At 41.2% G+C, this 19,249-nt stretch overlaps 1 protein-coding gene across 8 annotated transcripts in view; it reads left to right on the top strand.

Moving 5' to 3' along the window:
- mtus1a (microtubule associated tumor suppressor 1a) overlaps nt 1–19,249 on the top strand; it is a 30,726-nt gene that overhangs the window by 8,759 nt on the left and 2,718 nt on the right. For 6 of the 8 annotated variants that reach the window (XM_028588948.1, XM_028588945.1, XM_028588947.1 and 3 more), the window contains 10 exons: nt 66–300; nt 1,636–1,875; nt 3,029–3,121; nt 3,538–3,657; nt 9,013–9,227; nt 14,206–14,272; nt 17,472–17,686; nt 17,947–18,052; nt 18,326–18,399; nt 18,556–18,651. In XM_028588948.1, the coding sequence (XP_028444749.1) occupies nt 66–300; nt 1,636–1,875; nt 3,029–3,121; nt 3,538–3,657; nt 9,013–9,227; nt 14,206–14,272; nt 17,472–17,686; nt 17,947–18,052; nt 18,326–18,399; nt 18,556–18,651 (1,461 nt within the window). Of the gene's footprint in view, nt 1–65; nt 301–1,635; nt 1,876–3,028; nt 3,122–3,537; nt 3,658–9,012; nt 9,228–11,592; nt 11,726–13,291; nt 13,534–14,205; nt 14,273–17,471; nt 17,687–17,946; nt 18,053–18,325; nt 18,400–18,555; nt 18,652–19,249 lie in introns of those variants that run through there. The other 2 variants (XR_003693507.1, XM_028588952.1) reach the window with 2 other exon arrangements.

Raw genomic sequence — 19,249 nt, 5'->3', positions numbered from 1 at the left:
TTTTGAACCATCAGAGCCAATTGCATAGAGATGAGGGACTGAGTGAGAAATGTCTCTCTTTGCAGGCAGAGTCCAGCAAATCGTCAACATCGGGAGCCTCGTGGGATGAGCGTAGGAGCAGATTTCGAGCACAGGCATTTCCTAGACAAGCAAGAGGAGCACCACTTTTACTACCTCCAGCTGCCAGTCCCAGACCAGTAACTCCATCAACCAGGCAGAGGCAGGGAACCTTTGGGAGGGACGAATACAGGACCTCCAAAGCTGCAGGGACGCCACAGTCCAAGCAGAAGAGCAGCACAGGTAAGACTCATATTAATTGGGCAATGTTAAATACTGTACATGCTTTGAGTTTTTTTTTTGTTATCCTGTGATAACATTGCAAGGGTCTTGGGCAAGTTGTCCTTCATTCGTTTCACAGGTCTCGGTAAATAAATATTAATTTGTTAGAATCAATTCCAAGTCTCATGACCTGCCTTTGACTAAGCAGAGAGCTAATGATTTCCTTTGTTGTGTACACAGAATTGTGCAATAGTTCTGTTTAACCCGAGGTGTAATTTCAACCAGGCACAGTAAAGAAGTTGATATGGCGTGTACTTGAAGGGCCATGTAGGATTGAAGGCATCACCAGAGTTTGTGGGGGGTTTATGTACTTAAGCTGATACACCAGGATCCTTCAAAGCAACACAGTAATGTTATAAGATAATGCTCTATACTCTCCAGAAGAGTAATAAACTGTTTGATCATCATCATTTCAGAAATAATGAAAATGCCATACAAATAATGTATTTAAGTTTTAGTTTGCATAGCTCTGGTTCACTTAGACGTGCCAATAATTCAGGTTGTAGTAAAGCAGTCACCCCATCAGAGGGTAGCATTTAGCAGTTCATCTTGTGCTGATGAGCTCAGCCATGTCCCACAGGAACAGTGTTGGATACAGATGTCCCCTCCGGTCTCTTGTCCAGGTCTTGGGGATAAACAACCAGCTCTCTCTGCCCTATTGCTCTTTATAGAAGGAGGAGTTCTGGGGAAGGAGGGGGACTCTTCCTCTGATGGGAAGCCATCTGTACGAGTGGAAAAAGCAGGGGAAGGAAAGGGAGGTTTTAAGCTCACAAGTAATGTTAAAGTGAGAACACAATGTTTGAAACAAGTGCCCTGAGCACAGTAAAAAAAAAAAAAAAAAAAAACATTACCTTCTCATGCTTCAGCTACAGGGACACTTCACCGGGATGCACTTTTTTTTTTGCTAAAACTGCAAGATTCTTATTTGATAATATCTTAACATGTTTGCTGTAGTAAGTAAGAAACATGCAGGTAGGTTTTGTACAATTTCTATATTAAATGTGACAAGAAATGGGTAAGCGGTTAATTAATATTGAGATTGTTTTCTAAACATGCGTTTTCATTAGTTTTGCTTATGGAAAATGTATCTTAAATATCCCATGAAAAGGACTCATTACACTACCACCTGATTTGGCCTGTTAGGGAGCTCTTTAGATATTTTTACTGCCCGCGTTTGTGCCTTTGTACTAGGGTTATGACCAATACACTGCTAAGGTCAATATGTGTATTTGCACTTAATAACAGGATCCATGCTGCTGATCTTCAATGATTTATTTGTGCTCCATTGCCTCACAGGCAGTCACAGAGTACAGGCAAAAGGAGAGCCATCCCTTGGAACTGTCTCAACAGCAAGTATTAAGCCTCCACTAAATGGATCCCAACCTCCTCATACTCCCACTCGACCCTTTGTTATGGGCCCTCCCCCTACTCCTACTTCTAGACTACCAGTACCACACAAGACCCCAGGGCCATCCAGGAGCCTTACTGTGGCCAGGGTTTGTTCTGAGCTGAGTGAAGGTGCTGGAAGAACACAAGGTAAGCCTAACAAGAATTTACATAGTTTTTAGAAATATGATGATCAGTCCCCACAGGCTATTACATAAAGGTATAAAATCTGTGTTGTACACATGTTTTGTAGGGTTAAGTGTTCAGTGTTCATTATGCTTTTTAAGAACACATCTGGACATGAAGGGGAGGGGCCTCTGTTCCAAATAGTGACCCACTTCAGGCCTGGGCTTGGATGTAAATCTCCCTGGGGCAAATCGGTCTCTGTAATACTTTTTTTTTTTTTTTTTTTTTTTTTTTTAGCTTTTTCCTATTTTAAGCTCTGTAAGAAAGTAAAACATCTTTCAAAAAAATTTGTGTGAATGAGCTGAACTCCAGTCCACTGCCAGCAAATCCTTCTGTGGTGTGTTGATGTACTGTATGAGGAAAAGGAGTGCTGTTAGACAGTGGGCTCTTCTCCTCCCAGCATCTTCAGCAGCATGTAGGTTTAGTTGAGAGGACCTATTCTCAAACTGGAGACCGGCCCCCTCCCACTTGTGTGGTTGTCATGGCAATGGGTGCTATTCCACTCTAGTTCACACATAGCGTTGCCTGGAGGAAAGTGAGCAGACATACACTACAACTGATGCCGTGTGAGGTGCAGAAAAGGAGCCGGATTTCTATTCTAATTTTTAGATTTAAAACCAATGGCTGGTTACACAGGACTTCGAAGCTGCACTTGGACTGAATTTCCAGCTCATATTTTCAACAGCTCCTCTTCAGTGGCACATGGCAATGCTGCATCCAACTGTGATCTCACCCTCTTGACATGCCTGCTCATTGGATCCTATCGTTTTTGTGTCTTCCCTTTGTTATCTTTATTTAATGGAAAAGATAAAATGCTTTGGAGACGTAAGTGAGACTGGAAGTTGAATCATAATACATTGGTTATGATTCAAATGTTGAATCCATGGCTTCTGAATATTTTAATCAGTTTAGCTGAGACAACATCAATATTTGTTTTACATGCTAGGTATTCATTCAGTTATTTTGAAATGTGCTCCTATATTTGCTACCTCTTGCTATGGATCAGATTAACATCACCCTGTGTTAATCTGATTCGTCATCTTTGGGCTTTGCGATCGTATAAGTGTTGCAGCATGATTTGTAGTATTTAACCAGCACTTCTCTACTTGTTCAACAGTTTTTGGAGGAGCTGCACATAAACCATCCCCTTTCAAAACTGTTGTGCTAAAAGCTAGACTCGTCACAACCCCTGGGAAAAACGCTGGACAATGTGAGAGAGACACACACACACACACACACACACACACACACACACAGATGTGTCTCATTTTTAAGCCATTAAGCTTACATTTTGAAGACTCCCTTTCTGAACTCTCAAACACTGGCAAGTACTCCCACTATATAAGGAGACCGCCCTGTTGAATCGGACTTGATTGAAAGTGATTAATCTCCCCCAAAACACTCAACTACAAAAAGCTATTGTTACTTCCTAATGTAATCACATTGTTTTTTTTTCTTCAGCAATCCTATCGTTTATTTCAGTTGAACAATATGTTTTCTCTAACCTAATGAATTAGTTCTAGCATAAAAGCGGTCTGCGGTTGTGGCTAGCTGCCAATCTGTGCTACATTATGGGTCAGATTAACTCAAGCTGCTTGTCTCACCTGGATCTTCTGCTCATAACAGCTTTGGCCACAGCATGCAGACCTGCACCTTCGTCCAGCAAAGGTGCTTCAAACTCTACAGTCAGTCCTCTGAAGAGGACCGCTTCTGCAAGACTTGTACGTCTCACTTCAAGTGGAGCTGGTAAGAGTTTAAATTGTCTCCATTATTATCGGTGTTTTAACTACATATTTAGATGGCTGGTCAAGCCAGCGGGCTTGGTTTCAGAAGAGTCTGGTTATTGTGCTTTCTGTAATAATGGTATAGTATAACAACAACAAAAAAGAAATTAAGAAAAATGATTTAAAACTTTTGTATTAACGTGCTAACCCTGTTTGGTTTTTCATAATATAAATGTTGTAGCCAGTCACCCTCTCAGGCTGCATAAAGTCCCAACAATCTCCAGCAATAACGTAGGGCAACCTGTATGCATTCTATGAAGCGCAACCAGGGGCACATAAGTCCAAAAAACACTTGCTGATGCTCAGAGTGCACAGTAATAATTAAAGCTGACCTAAATGAGGTTATCAAAATAGTTATCAACTCCTCTGTTCTCATGTAGATATGGTGGATGGACAGTAATGCCCAGTTCAGTTCACTGCTTTGTTCTTCTAACGCCTCTCTTCAGTGACTCTCTAGCACGCTTGATCATATGGATCATATGGAGCCTCTGTCTAAAACTCTGCCATTTCGACCAGTCTGACTTGACAAGCTGAGTCACAGGCGACGCCATCAGCTGGCTTGAACTGAGTTGAGAGACGGGCCAGTTAAGACTGCTGCAACGTTCTGAAATGGTTTTGTCTTGTCCTGAATCTTTTTCAGTTTAGATGTTTTAGTAAGAGAATTAACCTGAAACTATAAAAGTGAGGGGGGTAGAAGTAATACAGCCTTGTGGCTTTCAGAGTGTCTCTACGTTCAGGTGAAACTACTGATGTAGTATTTTAATGCTACTCAGTGCTGCTAAGAAACTTTTGGTACTTTAGGAAATCCGATATGGGTTGTGCTCATTGACACCAATACAGTCAGGTTCTGGTATCCTTGGTGTTTTATCAGTGGCCACGTTTGTTTCCTGTAAACATAACCACACTAAAGCTGTAATGTGTGGTTTCTCCTGCTTACATACAAAGCTTGATGTATATTTCCGTGCTCTTCGTGTGTCCTCCTGTCTTTTACAGTGTCGTTACAGCCTGGTTGAGCTATACTCCTTGCAGAAAAAAAAATGTCTGCATTTTATAAAACTCAATTTGGTCAGCACATTGTTTTGAGTCTTGGATTAAATATGTTTCATATAGCTAATAATAGCTAAGGTCACATTTTCACAGAGAGTTGTGCGAGCCAAGCAGTTTTAAGCTCAGCTCATCAGTCAAAACCACAAGAAGTCTGTCATCTCTCCCCATCCCACTGCTGGGGTAAGCAAGTAAATGAGAGAAATAGTGGGGGGTGGGTTTTAAATCCCATTGGCTGCAGTGATGCTGTTAGCCCCTCCCACTCCTTTCTCTCCCCCCTCCCCCTCCCTGCTCTCTTTAGCATCCTGGTTCTGCTACAGCACCGCCATCATTAAGCTTGGAGATGCTGCTTTGCTCTGCTGTGAGAGATTCATGTGCTTGGTAAATGGCTGCAGCCTGGCTTTACCAAGAGGATTAAGGGAATTTTACTTTTTTTTTTTTTTTTTCTGCCCCCATCGCATCAATCAGGCTGTGCCACAAAACCACTGGCCAGCTTTTAACCTTCTCTGTATCTTCCAGCCTTCACAGCTGGGAATTAGATTTTGAGTTGGGAGACCTGCCATGCTGAACTGGGTGCCTTCACTCTTTTCAAGGCTGTCTCAGTGGTCGAACTCTTACTACTGTTTTTTTATTTATTGATTTATTTTCTGCTCTAGTCAGTTCTGCTGTCACCTGAGGCATGATACAATGAGGCACACCATCGCCTGTGGTTCATAGTCAGCATCAAGCTTCTGCATTTGGAAACTTGTTTATTTTTTTATTTTTTTTAAACAGTGGCTGTCTTGCTTTGTTTTTGAGAGATGTTATGGTCTCCGAAGCTCTCCCTGTCGAACATCCACGTGCGTCTGACAGCCAAGGGCTTACTCCGCAGCATTCAGCTGCTGTCAGGATGCAGGAAGAACACTGTGGTTTTTCAAGCAGGTCTGTCAGTTAAATGTTTCTACCAACCATTGTTATTGATTTGGGGTATCTGTGCTATAATACTTAAACCAAGCTTTGCTGTGTTAGCCTCTCACTCAGACCTGCGCAGTTAGCTGTTTCTGAAATCTAATTTTAGGATGGCTATTTACTAGTCGGCAAAGCAGGAGGTTCATCTTTCATTTACCCACCTTGGTCACCAAAACATGTCACCCTGAGCAGAGGTATTGTAGGATACAAATTTTTTTTTTTTTTTTTTTTTTTTTTTTTGTCATATTCACATTTCAGAATGGCTTTCATTATTTGTAAGGCCAACTTTTTTTTTTATATGACTGTATGTCAAGAGGTTTGTCTTGCTCTTCTGCTCACTGGAACACCCAGTACTCCTGTTTCACTCTCACAGAGATGGACCAAGGTTATTTTGGTTCCTGGTCTCTAGGTTGCCCCATGGGAACCTTGTGTTGTTGAACAGGTCTGTGGGAACACATTAGCTTCCTGTGGTTCCCACATTATTTAAAGCATTCTTCTCCTGTTTTTGAATATAATTTTGTTATGACAATTTAGATCTATAGTCTCAAAGGCTTTAATAATTCAATGGGATTATGTCTTATTTAAACAAAGGGAATTATTAGTTTACTTCAAAGCAAGTCATGGTTTTAGTATATACAAGATGTCCCATGCCTCAGTTAGTTAAACTCTTATTTATGTATTTTTTAAGTGTACAGTGAATGTTACACTGACAATGATTGTCTGTCTGTTATTGTGTCAACCAAGCACTATAACAAGTGCCTGATTGTGAGGGGTCTTATCATCACCCATCATGCTTTGTGCTATGGTGTGATATCCCCTTACAGCAGCAGAGTACTATGCTGTGGAGTCAGTAAATCACTCAGCGTTTTGATGTTAAGCGTACTAGTTGAATTGGTACAAAATGTTTCTTTGAGCGTGGGAGGACATATGAAATAAAGAGGGCAACATGTGTCATCAACTTTGTTCAGATACTTTGATGAAAATAGCTGCAGGTTTTCTGTTGCCATGGAACAGCAGTCAAGGCAGAGACGGTCAATGTGCTTATATTAAGTCACTTTCAAAGCGCAGATTAGTATGTTTATGGAAAACAAAAACCACATTAGTTAGAAATACTGTTAAAAATATGAGATGATAAAGCCAGGGATATTACTAACTCCTAGACTATTTGTGAATCTGTGAATATTTATTTCTGTTTTGTGAATACATGTTAGAATTACACTGGGCAACCCTCAGAAGAAATAAATGTCTAAATTAAGCAAATATTGTAGCCTGAAAATTGGGCTGATTTGCCATTTAATTCACTACATTAATCTCTGAACCGTCCACCTCTTTAGACCAATTTGAATAATTTAAAAAGGTGAGCTCATTAATTTTTTTTAATTTAGCAGAAATCTGTTGCATAATGTCCACATCTGTTCTTAGAAGCAAGCACAAGATAAAAGCTGGGGGAACATATTACATAAACATATTTGGGAAGATTTCTGTCTGTCAGTTTCTCTTTAAATGGACATGTTAAAAGTGGCATCAACGAACATGGCTATGATCCCACTTTTTTTTCTTCTTTTTTTTTTTAAATGTCCCAGGACGGCAAGCAAACAGAAGTAACTACATGTTGCTTTAAGTTAAAGAATACATTTATAAAAATATAAAAAAAATTAACTATTACATTACAGAGGGATATAATATAAATCTATATATTTCCACTCTGCAGTAGCTCGACAGCCTGAGTTTGTCATTGATGTTGGCTTGATTCTCTATGCAGGCATGTTTGTTCTACATGTTGGCTGTAATGCAGCTTAAGATGTTGCCCCTTCTGTGCTCTTTGATCAACCAGCAGAGGGCACCCTAATTTAAACAAAACAAAAGTGATCACATTCTGAAATTCATTGTCTTGTTTGTCTTGAAGGCTGTGCCTTACATTCATGCTGAACAGTTTACTTTAGCTGTAAGACACGGAGAGATGTGAATTGCACATCCGGATACAGAGCTATGTTAACTCAGGTCTGGCATTAATGCATTATATAATTATTTAGATGAAATGCATCTGATTATCTGATCATCCTGTTCTCACATAGGTGGTTTTTATTTACTTTTTTGCTGGCGTGACTCCTCAGTTTGGTCTGTTCCCTCTGTTGGCTTTGCCAGCCTGGAATGCTATTTTCTCTGGAGTATTGTGTTGCCCCAATCAGGCCAGGCTGTTCACTCTGCAGCTCCTGGTTTAGCTGTCTACATTAGGCAAGGAAGATATTTCCTCATGTTAATATTAAATACCTTCCCCTCACTGCCAATAGAAACTGCGGCATCTTAATTTGAAAGACCTCCAGTAAATTCAGCATTATTTTGCTCAAAATGATGTCTATATCCCACAGTTACATGCTGGTGTTATTCTGGGATATTGTGATGTTTTAAAATGATACCTTGCTTAATGCATCTATTTATATTTAACTTGAATATGCTCCCAAGGTTCATAAAGGAAGGGAATATAAACACTTCATGGGCCGGGGTTGTGCGTACATTGTATCAGGGGAGCACACTAGGGTGGATTCATCTACACAACCTTATTTAAAGTACATTTGTCATTGGTGTTACTGTTTTCACTATTCACTATGTCAATATTTATTTGAATATTAATTATAATTGTTTCTAACAGCTGTCATCTAAAACAGCGGACAGAGCTGAGTGAGTTTCCCCACAAGCCACTGATAGTACTTTCCACTCACTGGTATTGTCCATATAGCTCAGGTTATTCTCACTGCTGTGTTACATAACACTCACTACAGTCTCCTCATTGACAAACGGTGCTTTCATAGAAACGCACAGATATGTGCCGATATCAATGATAAGTTAAGAGGTAGTGAGTTGTGCTCCCCTGTTCTGATGTCCGTGTTCTAGCAGAGTAAACTAAATGTTCTTCATTAGTAGGAATGACGGTAGCTATTGTGTGGGGGTGATGTATTTATAAAGCTGATGCAAAACCACAGTAGCACAGCCTCGCTAAAATAAGTTGTCCTTGGTGACCAGTGTCTGCAGAGCACTAGATAGACTGAATTAGGATATGGAAAAGTAACTGCATTCAGAGGATCCATTTTTATGTCTGGGCTGTTGGATGAGCAGTGCTGGGAATCCTCAGACTGGCTGATTGGATAGAACAGTTCTGGACTGCAGAAATATCCAGGGCTTTGACACTGGAGCTTGCTGCATCTCTGGCCTTGACAGGAGTGTAGAGGGTGGGTGGTGCTGCTGTCAGACCCGCTGTAACAGTTAATGGAGGGGGGTATGATGATGATCAACGTTGTCACGACACTCAACACATGTTCTTTCACAGTGGACAAGAACAAGCCCAAGGCCAGCTCCCGCCACCAACACCCTCAGCAAGCGTCTCAACCAAATCAGCGCAATGGAGCTGTGGATGTGGTACCAGCGAGCACAGCCGAGGGCGGGAGGAAGGACCAGAGCATCCAGCAGCTCAGAGGACTCCTGGCAGCTAGTAACTGCAGATTTGAGGCTGTCGCCATCGTCTTGCAGCAAGCTTTGGCTGAGGTATGAAAATTGTATTCATAAGGGAACAGCATGGACATGTCAACGAGAGAAAATAATGAAGCAGTTTGCAGCCTCACCAACCTTTTTTCAGAGAAACGTATAGAGACCTCTTTAAATAGCAAAGACATGCTGCATATTATAGAAGTAATATTTGCTGTAAGTAATCAGGACACTTCTAGAGATCACTTGGGCTTAGTTCAGTTTGTGATTGTTGATATTCAATATTCTATTACTCCTGTATTACGGCGGAGTCAGAATGTGGCTCACATTACCATGTTATGGCACTAGGTTGCCCAGTACAAAAAGCTATCACATGTATGTAATATGTATAATATATCTCTACAGTTATCTATAAGAAATAACTATATGTATCCATCTAGTTGAAACCATGCCATAATATAATTCAGAAATCTATAATATTTTTACTGCATAATGCTTTCAATTTTACATTATTTACATAGAAAGCTGAGATTGAAACAGTATGCAAGTACATATTAAAAACAGCCATACAGTGGTAAAAACACAGAAATGCCAACGGCGCTAAAATGTCCGGAGTAAAAGTTGGATCGTCTTGATCTCAGACTCTTAACATATCACCTCCTGATCTAAAAAAAAATTACAATTTGAGGTTTAGTACACATAAAGTCTAAATGTGTCTTTATGACATAACTATAAATGTTGCAACATCAAATCCTGTGTTGATAATACAGGGCAAACCAAATGGCATTTCTATTTATAGCAATAGCAAGGGGAGATGGGGGCAGGTTATTGTAAGGGTATATGAGGGGCTGCACACACAGACATACTTGGAAGCTGTCCAACACAAAACGACCCTGTTGTCGTCCACTGAACAACTGAAGCAATCCTGGATCAAAGAGAAATTTAAAAATGAATTTTCATTGCAGCATGATTTTCAGTTGTACCTTTTATAGATTCGTAGGTTATTCAGGTAGTTTGGCATGACCCTGGAAGCCTTTTTAAAATATGGATGTTTAAACTTACTGTTTGTTTTGGATCTGTTTTAATAGTGGTACCATGTGATTGGCTTCCAGGAACTGAATGCCCTGAGGGATTAATCTTCGTACAGTGCAGTACAAACAGGCTTATCCTATCCACTCGCCTCCACCTGACCCCCAACCATCATACTCTCTCATTTAGTTGTTGTCAAAGCAAAATTATGATTTGGTGCTCAGACTCTAAAGTATATTTAATGAGAAGCTCTCCAGTCTAATATGAGTGAATTATAAAATAGAATTAAATTGGCCCAAAGCAGTTAGTAATGTATGTATATAAGAAAAAAAATAATCAGATACTCTGTTGCCCAGTCACAAGCTATTTCAGTCCCTCTGGTTTACTTTAGAGGTGTCCTTGTCAAACATTTCCCCACCGTATGTGTTGATTGAGTGAAACAACTGCAATGTACCATCCAAATATAAAATAATTTAAGACAAGATGGTATTTAGTGGCTCCTATTGAATTGTATGACCCTGTCTTTACTTAATAGGATTACACAACTCAACCTTTTCACTCATCCACATTTCATAAATACAGTTCTTAGAATGTTAGAATGTTGAGATGTCTCTAATAGGCCACTTTGTCTTTATTTATTAGATTTTAGTACTTTTAAGTCAATAACATGACATTTTTAATCTTGTTTTGAGTACACATGGAACAAGGGGCAGAGTCAGACATCAGGTCTGCCAGGACTTCCCTCCAGAGGTCACTTTGGGGAACAATGATGGAACTTTCCGTCATTGTGCTGCAATCCAGTGGACCTTATCTGACATTGTTGCTATGTCTCTGACACATCAGCACAGGGAGCTGAGGCCAAATCTATTAAATGCACAGTGATGAGGTTGTAAAAAGTAAAAATATAAATATTTTTTTCAGTTTAGCATTCCTGTACTGCAGGTACAGCAGAAAAACACTACAGTAGTGACCCTATTTTAAACCCTACTGTAGCTGTGGTGCTTCCAGCTTAGTGGAGCAGTCCAGCACACAAAACGGCAGTGTTAGTGGGTGGGGGATCATAAACCTGTTGATGCTATACTGATTCCTTCTGGTTTGTTGCTGCCGTGAAGTGAAAAGTGACTGGTGAATCCATCAATTTGCAAGTTTGTTTTAACAAGCTGTTGTGCTACTGTATGTAAGTGCCACAGGGACTCGGGAGGAAAAAAAAAACAGTATCTTAGCTTCTAACGTGAAACATGTATGTGAGAAACAAGGGGATGTTCATTGATGAGAATTTAACAAATGTGTGAACATGGTCTGTACAGCTGAGAACTATTTCAGAAAAGTGAACCACTGCTTCTTTTTAATTTGTAATACAGAAAGTCACTCATGCATTTATTTCCTTTTGGCCTAGATTACTGCAACTCCCTTTACTCCTGCCTTACTCCCGAGTTTGACAACAGACAGATCCCTTGTGGCAGCCCTCTGGATAGTTGCAGTTGTGACAAGAGTTCAAATCAGTCCAAGTTTAGCCTCAATGAGCTTCAGTGAGTACTGTTGTTTCTTAATTTCTGCTGCCGGAAAGGTGAAAAAAATATAGGTATTCTGATTATGCAGTCAAGTGTCTCCTCAGCTGTTGAGGAGCCTTATAAACCGTCAACTGTTTTTGCCTGTTGTAACTTGAGTGCATATGGGTGTAGACAGCTTCTAGTTATGTATTTTCAGAATAGTGTGGAGACTATTGACTGATGGATTTTTGCGGTCATACAGAACAAAGCTGGGAACTTTTTTTTTTTTGTTGTTTAAAATGTATCACATGCTGGCCCATGTAATGTGACAGCTGGTGTTTAAGGCTCAGTGTGTGATCTCCAGTCACCGATGTTTGACTCATGTTTGGGTGGCACTGGTTGTGAAACTGATTACATCAACAGATATAACCACGACAGTTTGTTCCTCTCACTTACTCAACTTTGACTAAAGCATGTGCTGCTGTCCATTCTGTCCCTTCAGTGGACACGAATACAGTACAGTATCTTAAATGCACACAACTTGCATTTAATATCAAAACCTCAATTAAATAGACAAGAATAACAGATTTGCGTGGCAGGTGTGTTGTTGGACGAGTCTGTGTGCATATAGTGTGCAATGGAATCCGGTGGCCACTCATCAGACCAAGAATAGGAGGCAGGTCCTTGCCAGCATAGTGTGAGAATGTCCCAGCTGTTGACGTGATATGGTTATGAACAGCAGCCAAATACTAAGCAAGGGCTGAGCACTGTTTCTTATGATCTGTTTTGGATAGAGTGTAAGCACTGGACCTGGTTCGACATACCTTCTCTCAAAGAGCAAAATGCTTTGAAACACATTGAATTTCAGTGTAGGAATGTAGGCACATTCCCAAATAGCTCGCTTTACCTCACTTGCTTTCGGATATTCACAATATTTCTGGGAACTTGTACGTGTAACTTGACCTGGAGCAATTAGTCATTGATCTTAAGTCTAGCATCAAGTGTTATTCTACACCTGACATGGTATCATATTGATATACACTGGGGATGTGTCTACTCTTTGCACTCTGCTAGATGTCCCTCAGAATTGTATAGCCTTTACCAAGATGGTTAAAATGTGTGGTTTCTAATGCAATCTGAGGAATGATTACCAAGGTGGTTAGTCAACAAGTGACATAATTTTCTTTGATTCTATACAGTGACTGTAAAATCTCCCACAGAAGCTGGAAATGTGATTTGTCTCAGCATTCTATCATCTTGTAATGGAGAGATTGTACCTATGAAGCCTTTAGCTGCACTGCCGATTGTAAGGTAGTGATGCAGAGGGGGTGAGGGGATGATTTAATGTAGGTTTGGATGAGTGGTGGGGGGATGGTGCTAATGAAGCCTTTCCATGTATCTCCTGGGAAGGTCACTGCACAGCACAAGTCCTGCTCTCATCAGCCTGATGTCAGGCAGCTCTGAACAATTTATCCGTTTGCTCCACTCTGGCTGCCTTTAGTGCTGTCTTAAAGTGACCTCAGCTCACTGATGTGGAGGCTGTTCCTATGCACACTGTAGCCTGCCCCCTTTTTCTCTTTTTTTAGGTGTAATACGGTAATGCACTCAGCAGTCACTCTCCACAGCCAGTGAAGCGGCTTTTTCAGTCCTGCCACAAATGTAGTCGGAGCAGTCTGGGAGGAGGTGTGTGGAGGTGGTGCGTCCACCTGGACCACTGTTTGTACTGGAGTACTGGCTCTCCATAGCTGGGGGTGGGAGACTCCGGCTACCAAGCCTCAGACTGAGGCTAGATCATGGGCTGTTCTGGCAGCCGAGCGTGCCTTAGTGCTCCCTGCACTGCAGATCGGGTAACTGGCTTCTCCATTGTTTTACTCTGCAGTGAGGAATAGATGTAGATCTGGGGCATAGCAGGACACGGTGGACTATATTTGCTTTTGTAAACTGATCAGGGAAGTAATATTTGGCTTGTCCTACTTGGCTATTCTGTCACGGGTTCATAATTGAATTAGGCAGACTGTGTGATGTACTGTTTAGTGTGTCAGGGTGTTTCTGTAAATCAGCATAGTCAGAGATAGGTATTGCATGAGAGGTAAACAGTTTTTGGATTTGGATGCGTCAGTTGGAAGTCTGGAGGAGTACTGCAGCTACAGTGCAGCCTCCTCTTTACTGCAAAACTGAGTCAGAAAGGGAGAAGTAAAAGAGTTAGGCAGACAGAAGGCATGTGCTAAGACTGACAGCATGGGTATTTTTCCTTAGTCTTCCTCCCTTGCTGCTGTGGTGCTGTTAATGTATTTGCATTCGGTAGTCAAACACAATATCAAATAAGGAGAATATGTATTTATCAGATATGTGTCAGGGTGTTGCCCTGTCAAAACCTTTCTAATAGAGAAAAACCTTTTTAGATTCATAATGCTTGCATTGCTCATTTGTGATCTGAAATGTGGTGATTTAGGCTCAGAAATTGCATTGACATCTTAATGAGCATGTGCATGACTGTTTACTTTGTTTTTTCTCTGCAGCGTGATGAAGCCAGAAGGCAGTGCAGGGATCTGTCCCAGGAGCTGGGCAACCTTCGAGGAGAGCTGGGTAAGTTAGGTCACCTTGGTCACACAGCTGTGTTTAAAGTTGTTATCAGTAAAGTACACACTTCTGGTACAGGGTCTGCTTTTAGTTCCCCTTAGATGACAAGTCAGGAAATATTTGTATAGATAATGAGGACAATAGTGTTCCTATTGTTTGCAATTTTTTCATCTTGAGTATTTAGTTGCTTACTTTGTTCAGTTATTGTTTTGTTGTGATCTAATGCAGTTATAGATCTGACTCATTGGTACTTTAATTTACATGTTTATAGTATGTTTGGCATTATTCTACATTGATGAATTTAGTCACCCATTTGTTACATTGCGCAAATTCCTCTGGACTGACAGTCATGCAGTTCAATGTAATTTTTATTTTACGTAATATTGATAAAATAGTTTAGTGCTGTGCCTTGAAGTGGTGTGTGCTGTGATGGATTAACTGGGTTAACTGTAAGCAGGGGAGGTCTTGCTCCTGTTTGCTTTCGCCCACCACGTAGATAGCCTTAGATATGCTTTTCCTCCACTTGTTAATTGCTTTGTCCTCGGCTGAAAATCACATCCCGTGTCAAGGCATGTGTGTGTTTAAGCGTTGCTGAGTAAAGTGGTCTTGGCCCATTCCCCAGGGAGTGGCAGGCTGACCTCTGACCCCACCCACACAGGAGGGGCTCCCAGTGGTGGAATGCCACACCACCTGAGGCCTTTTGAAGGCTTATGGTGTAGACACATATAGCCGACGGCCGACCCATTGACAGAAAACCCCGTCGATATGATCGTCGCGTCCCCGAGGTCCAAAAAACGCATCAAAAAGACGAGAGGAGACGAGACGTAATACGCCTCTATAACAGCAGGCGGCGCTAATCTGTAATGTTGCCCAAGAAATGAAAACCGGCAGCTAATTGGACGAACAGGTCACATGGGTTTGTTTTCTGCGGATATTCAGACCTGGACTGTCATGGCGGCCGTTCAGAATACGATCTCGTATTGTACTAAAATAGTTCACTGAAACATGTTTCTGAAAACATTTTAAGCGAGAAATAGGCCGTGCAGTTGCTGAATCTGTCTTCATTTCAGCTCAACAAAGGTCAGTTTAAAAGATTTTCATCAGATTTTGAGAGACTCTAGTCACCTCATTCCGCTCGTCATTTCCGGGGGAGTCCTGACGGCCCTGCCGCCGACCAGGTCGGCCAAAATGAACGCCGACAGCCCCCCAGACGGACGACGACACGGGACACACCGAACCTATTTTGAATCACTGACCTCGCCAGACTGTCCCACGGCTGATAATCGGCCTGATATGTCCCGGCCCTTAGGGACAATGTTTTCTGTCTAGCCTGTGTGCTGTCCCACAGAATAGCCTTGCACGTAATGCCACACTTACGCTCACACACCAGCTTTCATCTCTCTTACTAAAGGCAGCAGCAGCAGTAGTGTTATGGCTCCTCCCCTCCCTCACAGCCTCGGGACTTCCACATGATTGCTCTTACATGCTGAGCGCTGTTACATCTGCGCTTTAACACATTTTTCACTTCAGAGAGGCTGTAAGACCAACACTGACCTCACATGGACCTTTTGGATTATGTGTAGTAAAAGATGTTTTGAAGTCCAGACACGTTCTTATAAGTCTGCTTTTAGTTAATTTCCTCCTCCGCCTGCATCCCTGCCTGCTGCCACAGTGATCTCACTCCTCAAGTGCAATAAATTGCAGTTTTGGGCCACAGCCAAAACTGTTATACGACCACACCCCCTTTTGTCATTCCTCGCACGTAAAAAAAAAAAAAAAAAAAAAGCCTGTGCATTATCTGTGACACTTCCAAACCCCATCACCCTGTTGACTGCAGCTAACTTAGATTAACTGGCCCTCCTCCCACCCATGAACCATTAGGTGTTTTTGTGAGTTGGGTTAGTACTAGAAAGGCTAATATGACCAGATTTCTGTTGCATATGGTTGCAGAGTTCTGGGCTCCATTTGTTGAGCTGTACATGCCAAAGCCTGATAGATTGTCCCTATGTTGGCTTGGCCACTGTTCCTGGATCTGTGAAGGGGAATCTTCATGCTCATGAAGTGCTGTGTTTATACTTTAGCTCAGTTTTTAGCAGTGCAAAAACACAGACTCTGGGACTTTATTTACAACCAGACAACAGGAATACACAATAGGATCAACAGGATTTGGCACTATTTGTCTGTGACAAAGTTGTTCAACATGACTAAAATTGCAACCCTCCAATACAGATAAGTTTGAACAAGTAAAGATATCACATGTTGCACTCATAGCTAACGGGGAGCCTTCAACTAATAACTTTTATTCGGGAATAGTACATGTACCTTTATTGTGCCCCCATGATTTGTGAATACAGTGAATGTCCCTGCCACACATGTAGCGTAGGACAGCAACATCTGCATTCAATTTTATTTTACACCCACTATTGAAGTCATACATAGTCTCAAGCTCGAAGTAGTTGTGGTTTATTGTCATACCATGTATTTAATACCAAACCTTTGAAAGAAAATCACCTGCTTAACATGACCGTAGACATTCTTGTTCTGCACAGCTGTCTTTCTAACTGTACACCATCGGTGCGACTTCTCTAGTGAGTTGAAGTTCAAAATTAATATCAAGAGTGTTTGTGCACAAGCACTGAGACTGGAGACAGGTTATGGAGTTTGTCACTGCCACCCACTCCAGAGCAGATATAAACACTTGCCAATTGGAAACAGTTGGGAAATATTGAGACTGGTTTACAGAACAAAAACGAAAGCCACCAATTCCACAAACTTAAAAATTACCAGGTGTGGAGGGAACAAGCCCGCTTTAAGAAATCTGTTACTCATGTTACTGGTTTCAAGAGATTGTGAAACTTGTTCCCATATCTTCATCTGCTTATAAATAACTGCAGTGTAGTTGGCATTTGCAGTCAAGTGCAAGAGGAACCTCCCCTTGAATGTCAGTTTTTCCATTCCTTTTTGGAGCGTATTTAGTGTCACATAATTTCATCAAGAGAGGGTTTGCTAAACAGAGTTCCTCAGTGGACGTATCTTTTTTTTTTTTTTTTTTTTTTTTTTACACACAAGCGGTTACTAATAAAAATTTCCCTCTGCCCTATTTCAGTTAATCTTACCCTCTACACAGCTGCATACAATCCCTGAACACCATGCCAATGTCCTGCCACCCTTTTACCAAAATAAGTTGGGTTTTTCTCATTTCCAGTTTGCTCCGTCCATTCATCTGAACGCCTGGAAAAGGAGAAGGATGAGTTGCGCGTTGCTCTGGAGGATGCCCTGCACACACTGCAGGAGCAGCACCAGAAGGATCTGGCCGAGCTGGAGCAGAGACTGCAGGCCTTCTACCAGGCCGAGTGGGACAAGGTCCACCTCAGCTACCAGCAGGAGACTGACAAGTGCAGGACTCTCCTGCAACAGCAGGTTTGTCCCTACTCCACCTTGTTATTAAATTAAAGTAATGGAAAGCTGCTCTCTGTAAAGGCTCAGACACAAGTGGAGGGTGGGGCATTCTTTGTTAATATACTGTCATTGATGCAATAAAAAAAGTTGTTTGTTTGAACTTTTCTGTGTTTCAGGAGAAAATAAGTGTGAACCATCTCAATGTAATGCAGTGCTTAGCAATGCCTTAAGATCCGTAATGTTGTGGTCAGAATGAAGTCTATCCTGTGTTCTTTTGAAAGATGGGAGAACTTAAAGACAATCATGAAGTCATGAAGCTGGAACTAGAGAACAGCCACGCAGAACAGCTGCAGTCTGTGAAACGGCAGTATGAAATGTCACTGGAAGGTGAGTCAACAGTATTCATGAAACTTGATCCATTCTCTGATGCTTCATCTGATTCATCTCTCTGATGAGTTTTATACGATTATTTGAAACTCTACAAACTCAAGCTGAGAAAGCTTTGGGTGTATTTTAACTAAGGATATTCTACTTCAATAAACAAATGTGCATGTGTGCATTTTTGTATTGCATAATAAGATTACATTGTGATTATCCTTGAGCTTTGTTGTACAGTATTGAGTTTTCTAAAATATTTCTGATGTCATGAAACTCGTTTAGAGCTCAGAAAGGTCCACAGTCAGGAGCTGCAGTCTTTGGAAAGAACTTTGAAAGAGACAGGAGACGCTCTATCTGTAAGCTTGACTTTTCTTTTCTCCCTTTTTATTAAAGAAATTCACACAAATAATAGCATGTCATGACATGAGGATAATTTATGAATTGATGAGTGCTAGTGTATAAAAGTGACTGAAGTATACTCAGTGACTTTGTTGTCCTGCATACATCCACAGGGACAGATTGAAAAGCTGACGATGGAGAACAATGCCCTAATTGAGAAGCTAGCTGCAGAGGAGAACAGGAGGAAACAGCTGGCTGATAAGAGTCAGGTAATCTTATCAATGTGCTTATTATAGCAGAGCTCCACTTAAGAAACCTCTCATGACTCCAGTGTTGCTTTCCTTTAAGCATAAAAGGTGACAAAACAATGATTACCAGAGATATAAACTACCAACAAACAAAAATCATGACACAACCTTATTTTTAAGAGCTGTCTATTAAGGTCCATCAACCATTCTTTACAATATAACATATAAAACAGTGTGGGTTAAACCATGTGTTAGCTACAACACTGCCCTCCCTCTGGGCCCAGAGTGTAGATTTAAATTTTCCCAGAGTGCTGTTGTACAGTGAGGATGCCACTCCTCATCAGTGTTAAGTGGCTGCCCCATGTACCCCGCATTCTGCCCTGGCACAGCAGAGTCATTAATGTAACTACCTCACATTACCCTGCCACTCCACATCTGCTATTAATAGATGCACAATAAGAACAGCAGTAGCAACAGCTCACTGTTACACATTGAACACTCATAGTTTAAAAAAAGAGACTAGGAGTAGTTTAAACACTTCCTTCATGCAGAACACATTATTTGCATGTTCATAATTTTTTGATGTCCTTATGTATGACGTCTAAGCTTCTTTGTCCTC

This window comes from Perca flavescens, chromosome 10, assembly GCF_004354835.1.
Source record: "Perca flavescens isolate YP-PL-M2 chromosome 10, PFLA_1.0, whole genome shotgun sequence".
In the NCBI taxonomy this organism is placed as follows: Eukaryota; Metazoa; Chordata; class Actinopteri; order Perciformes; family Percidae; genus Perca; species Perca flavescens.
Note: the sequence above shows the minus strand (reverse complement) of the source record. Positions and strands in the feature narration are given on the sequence as shown.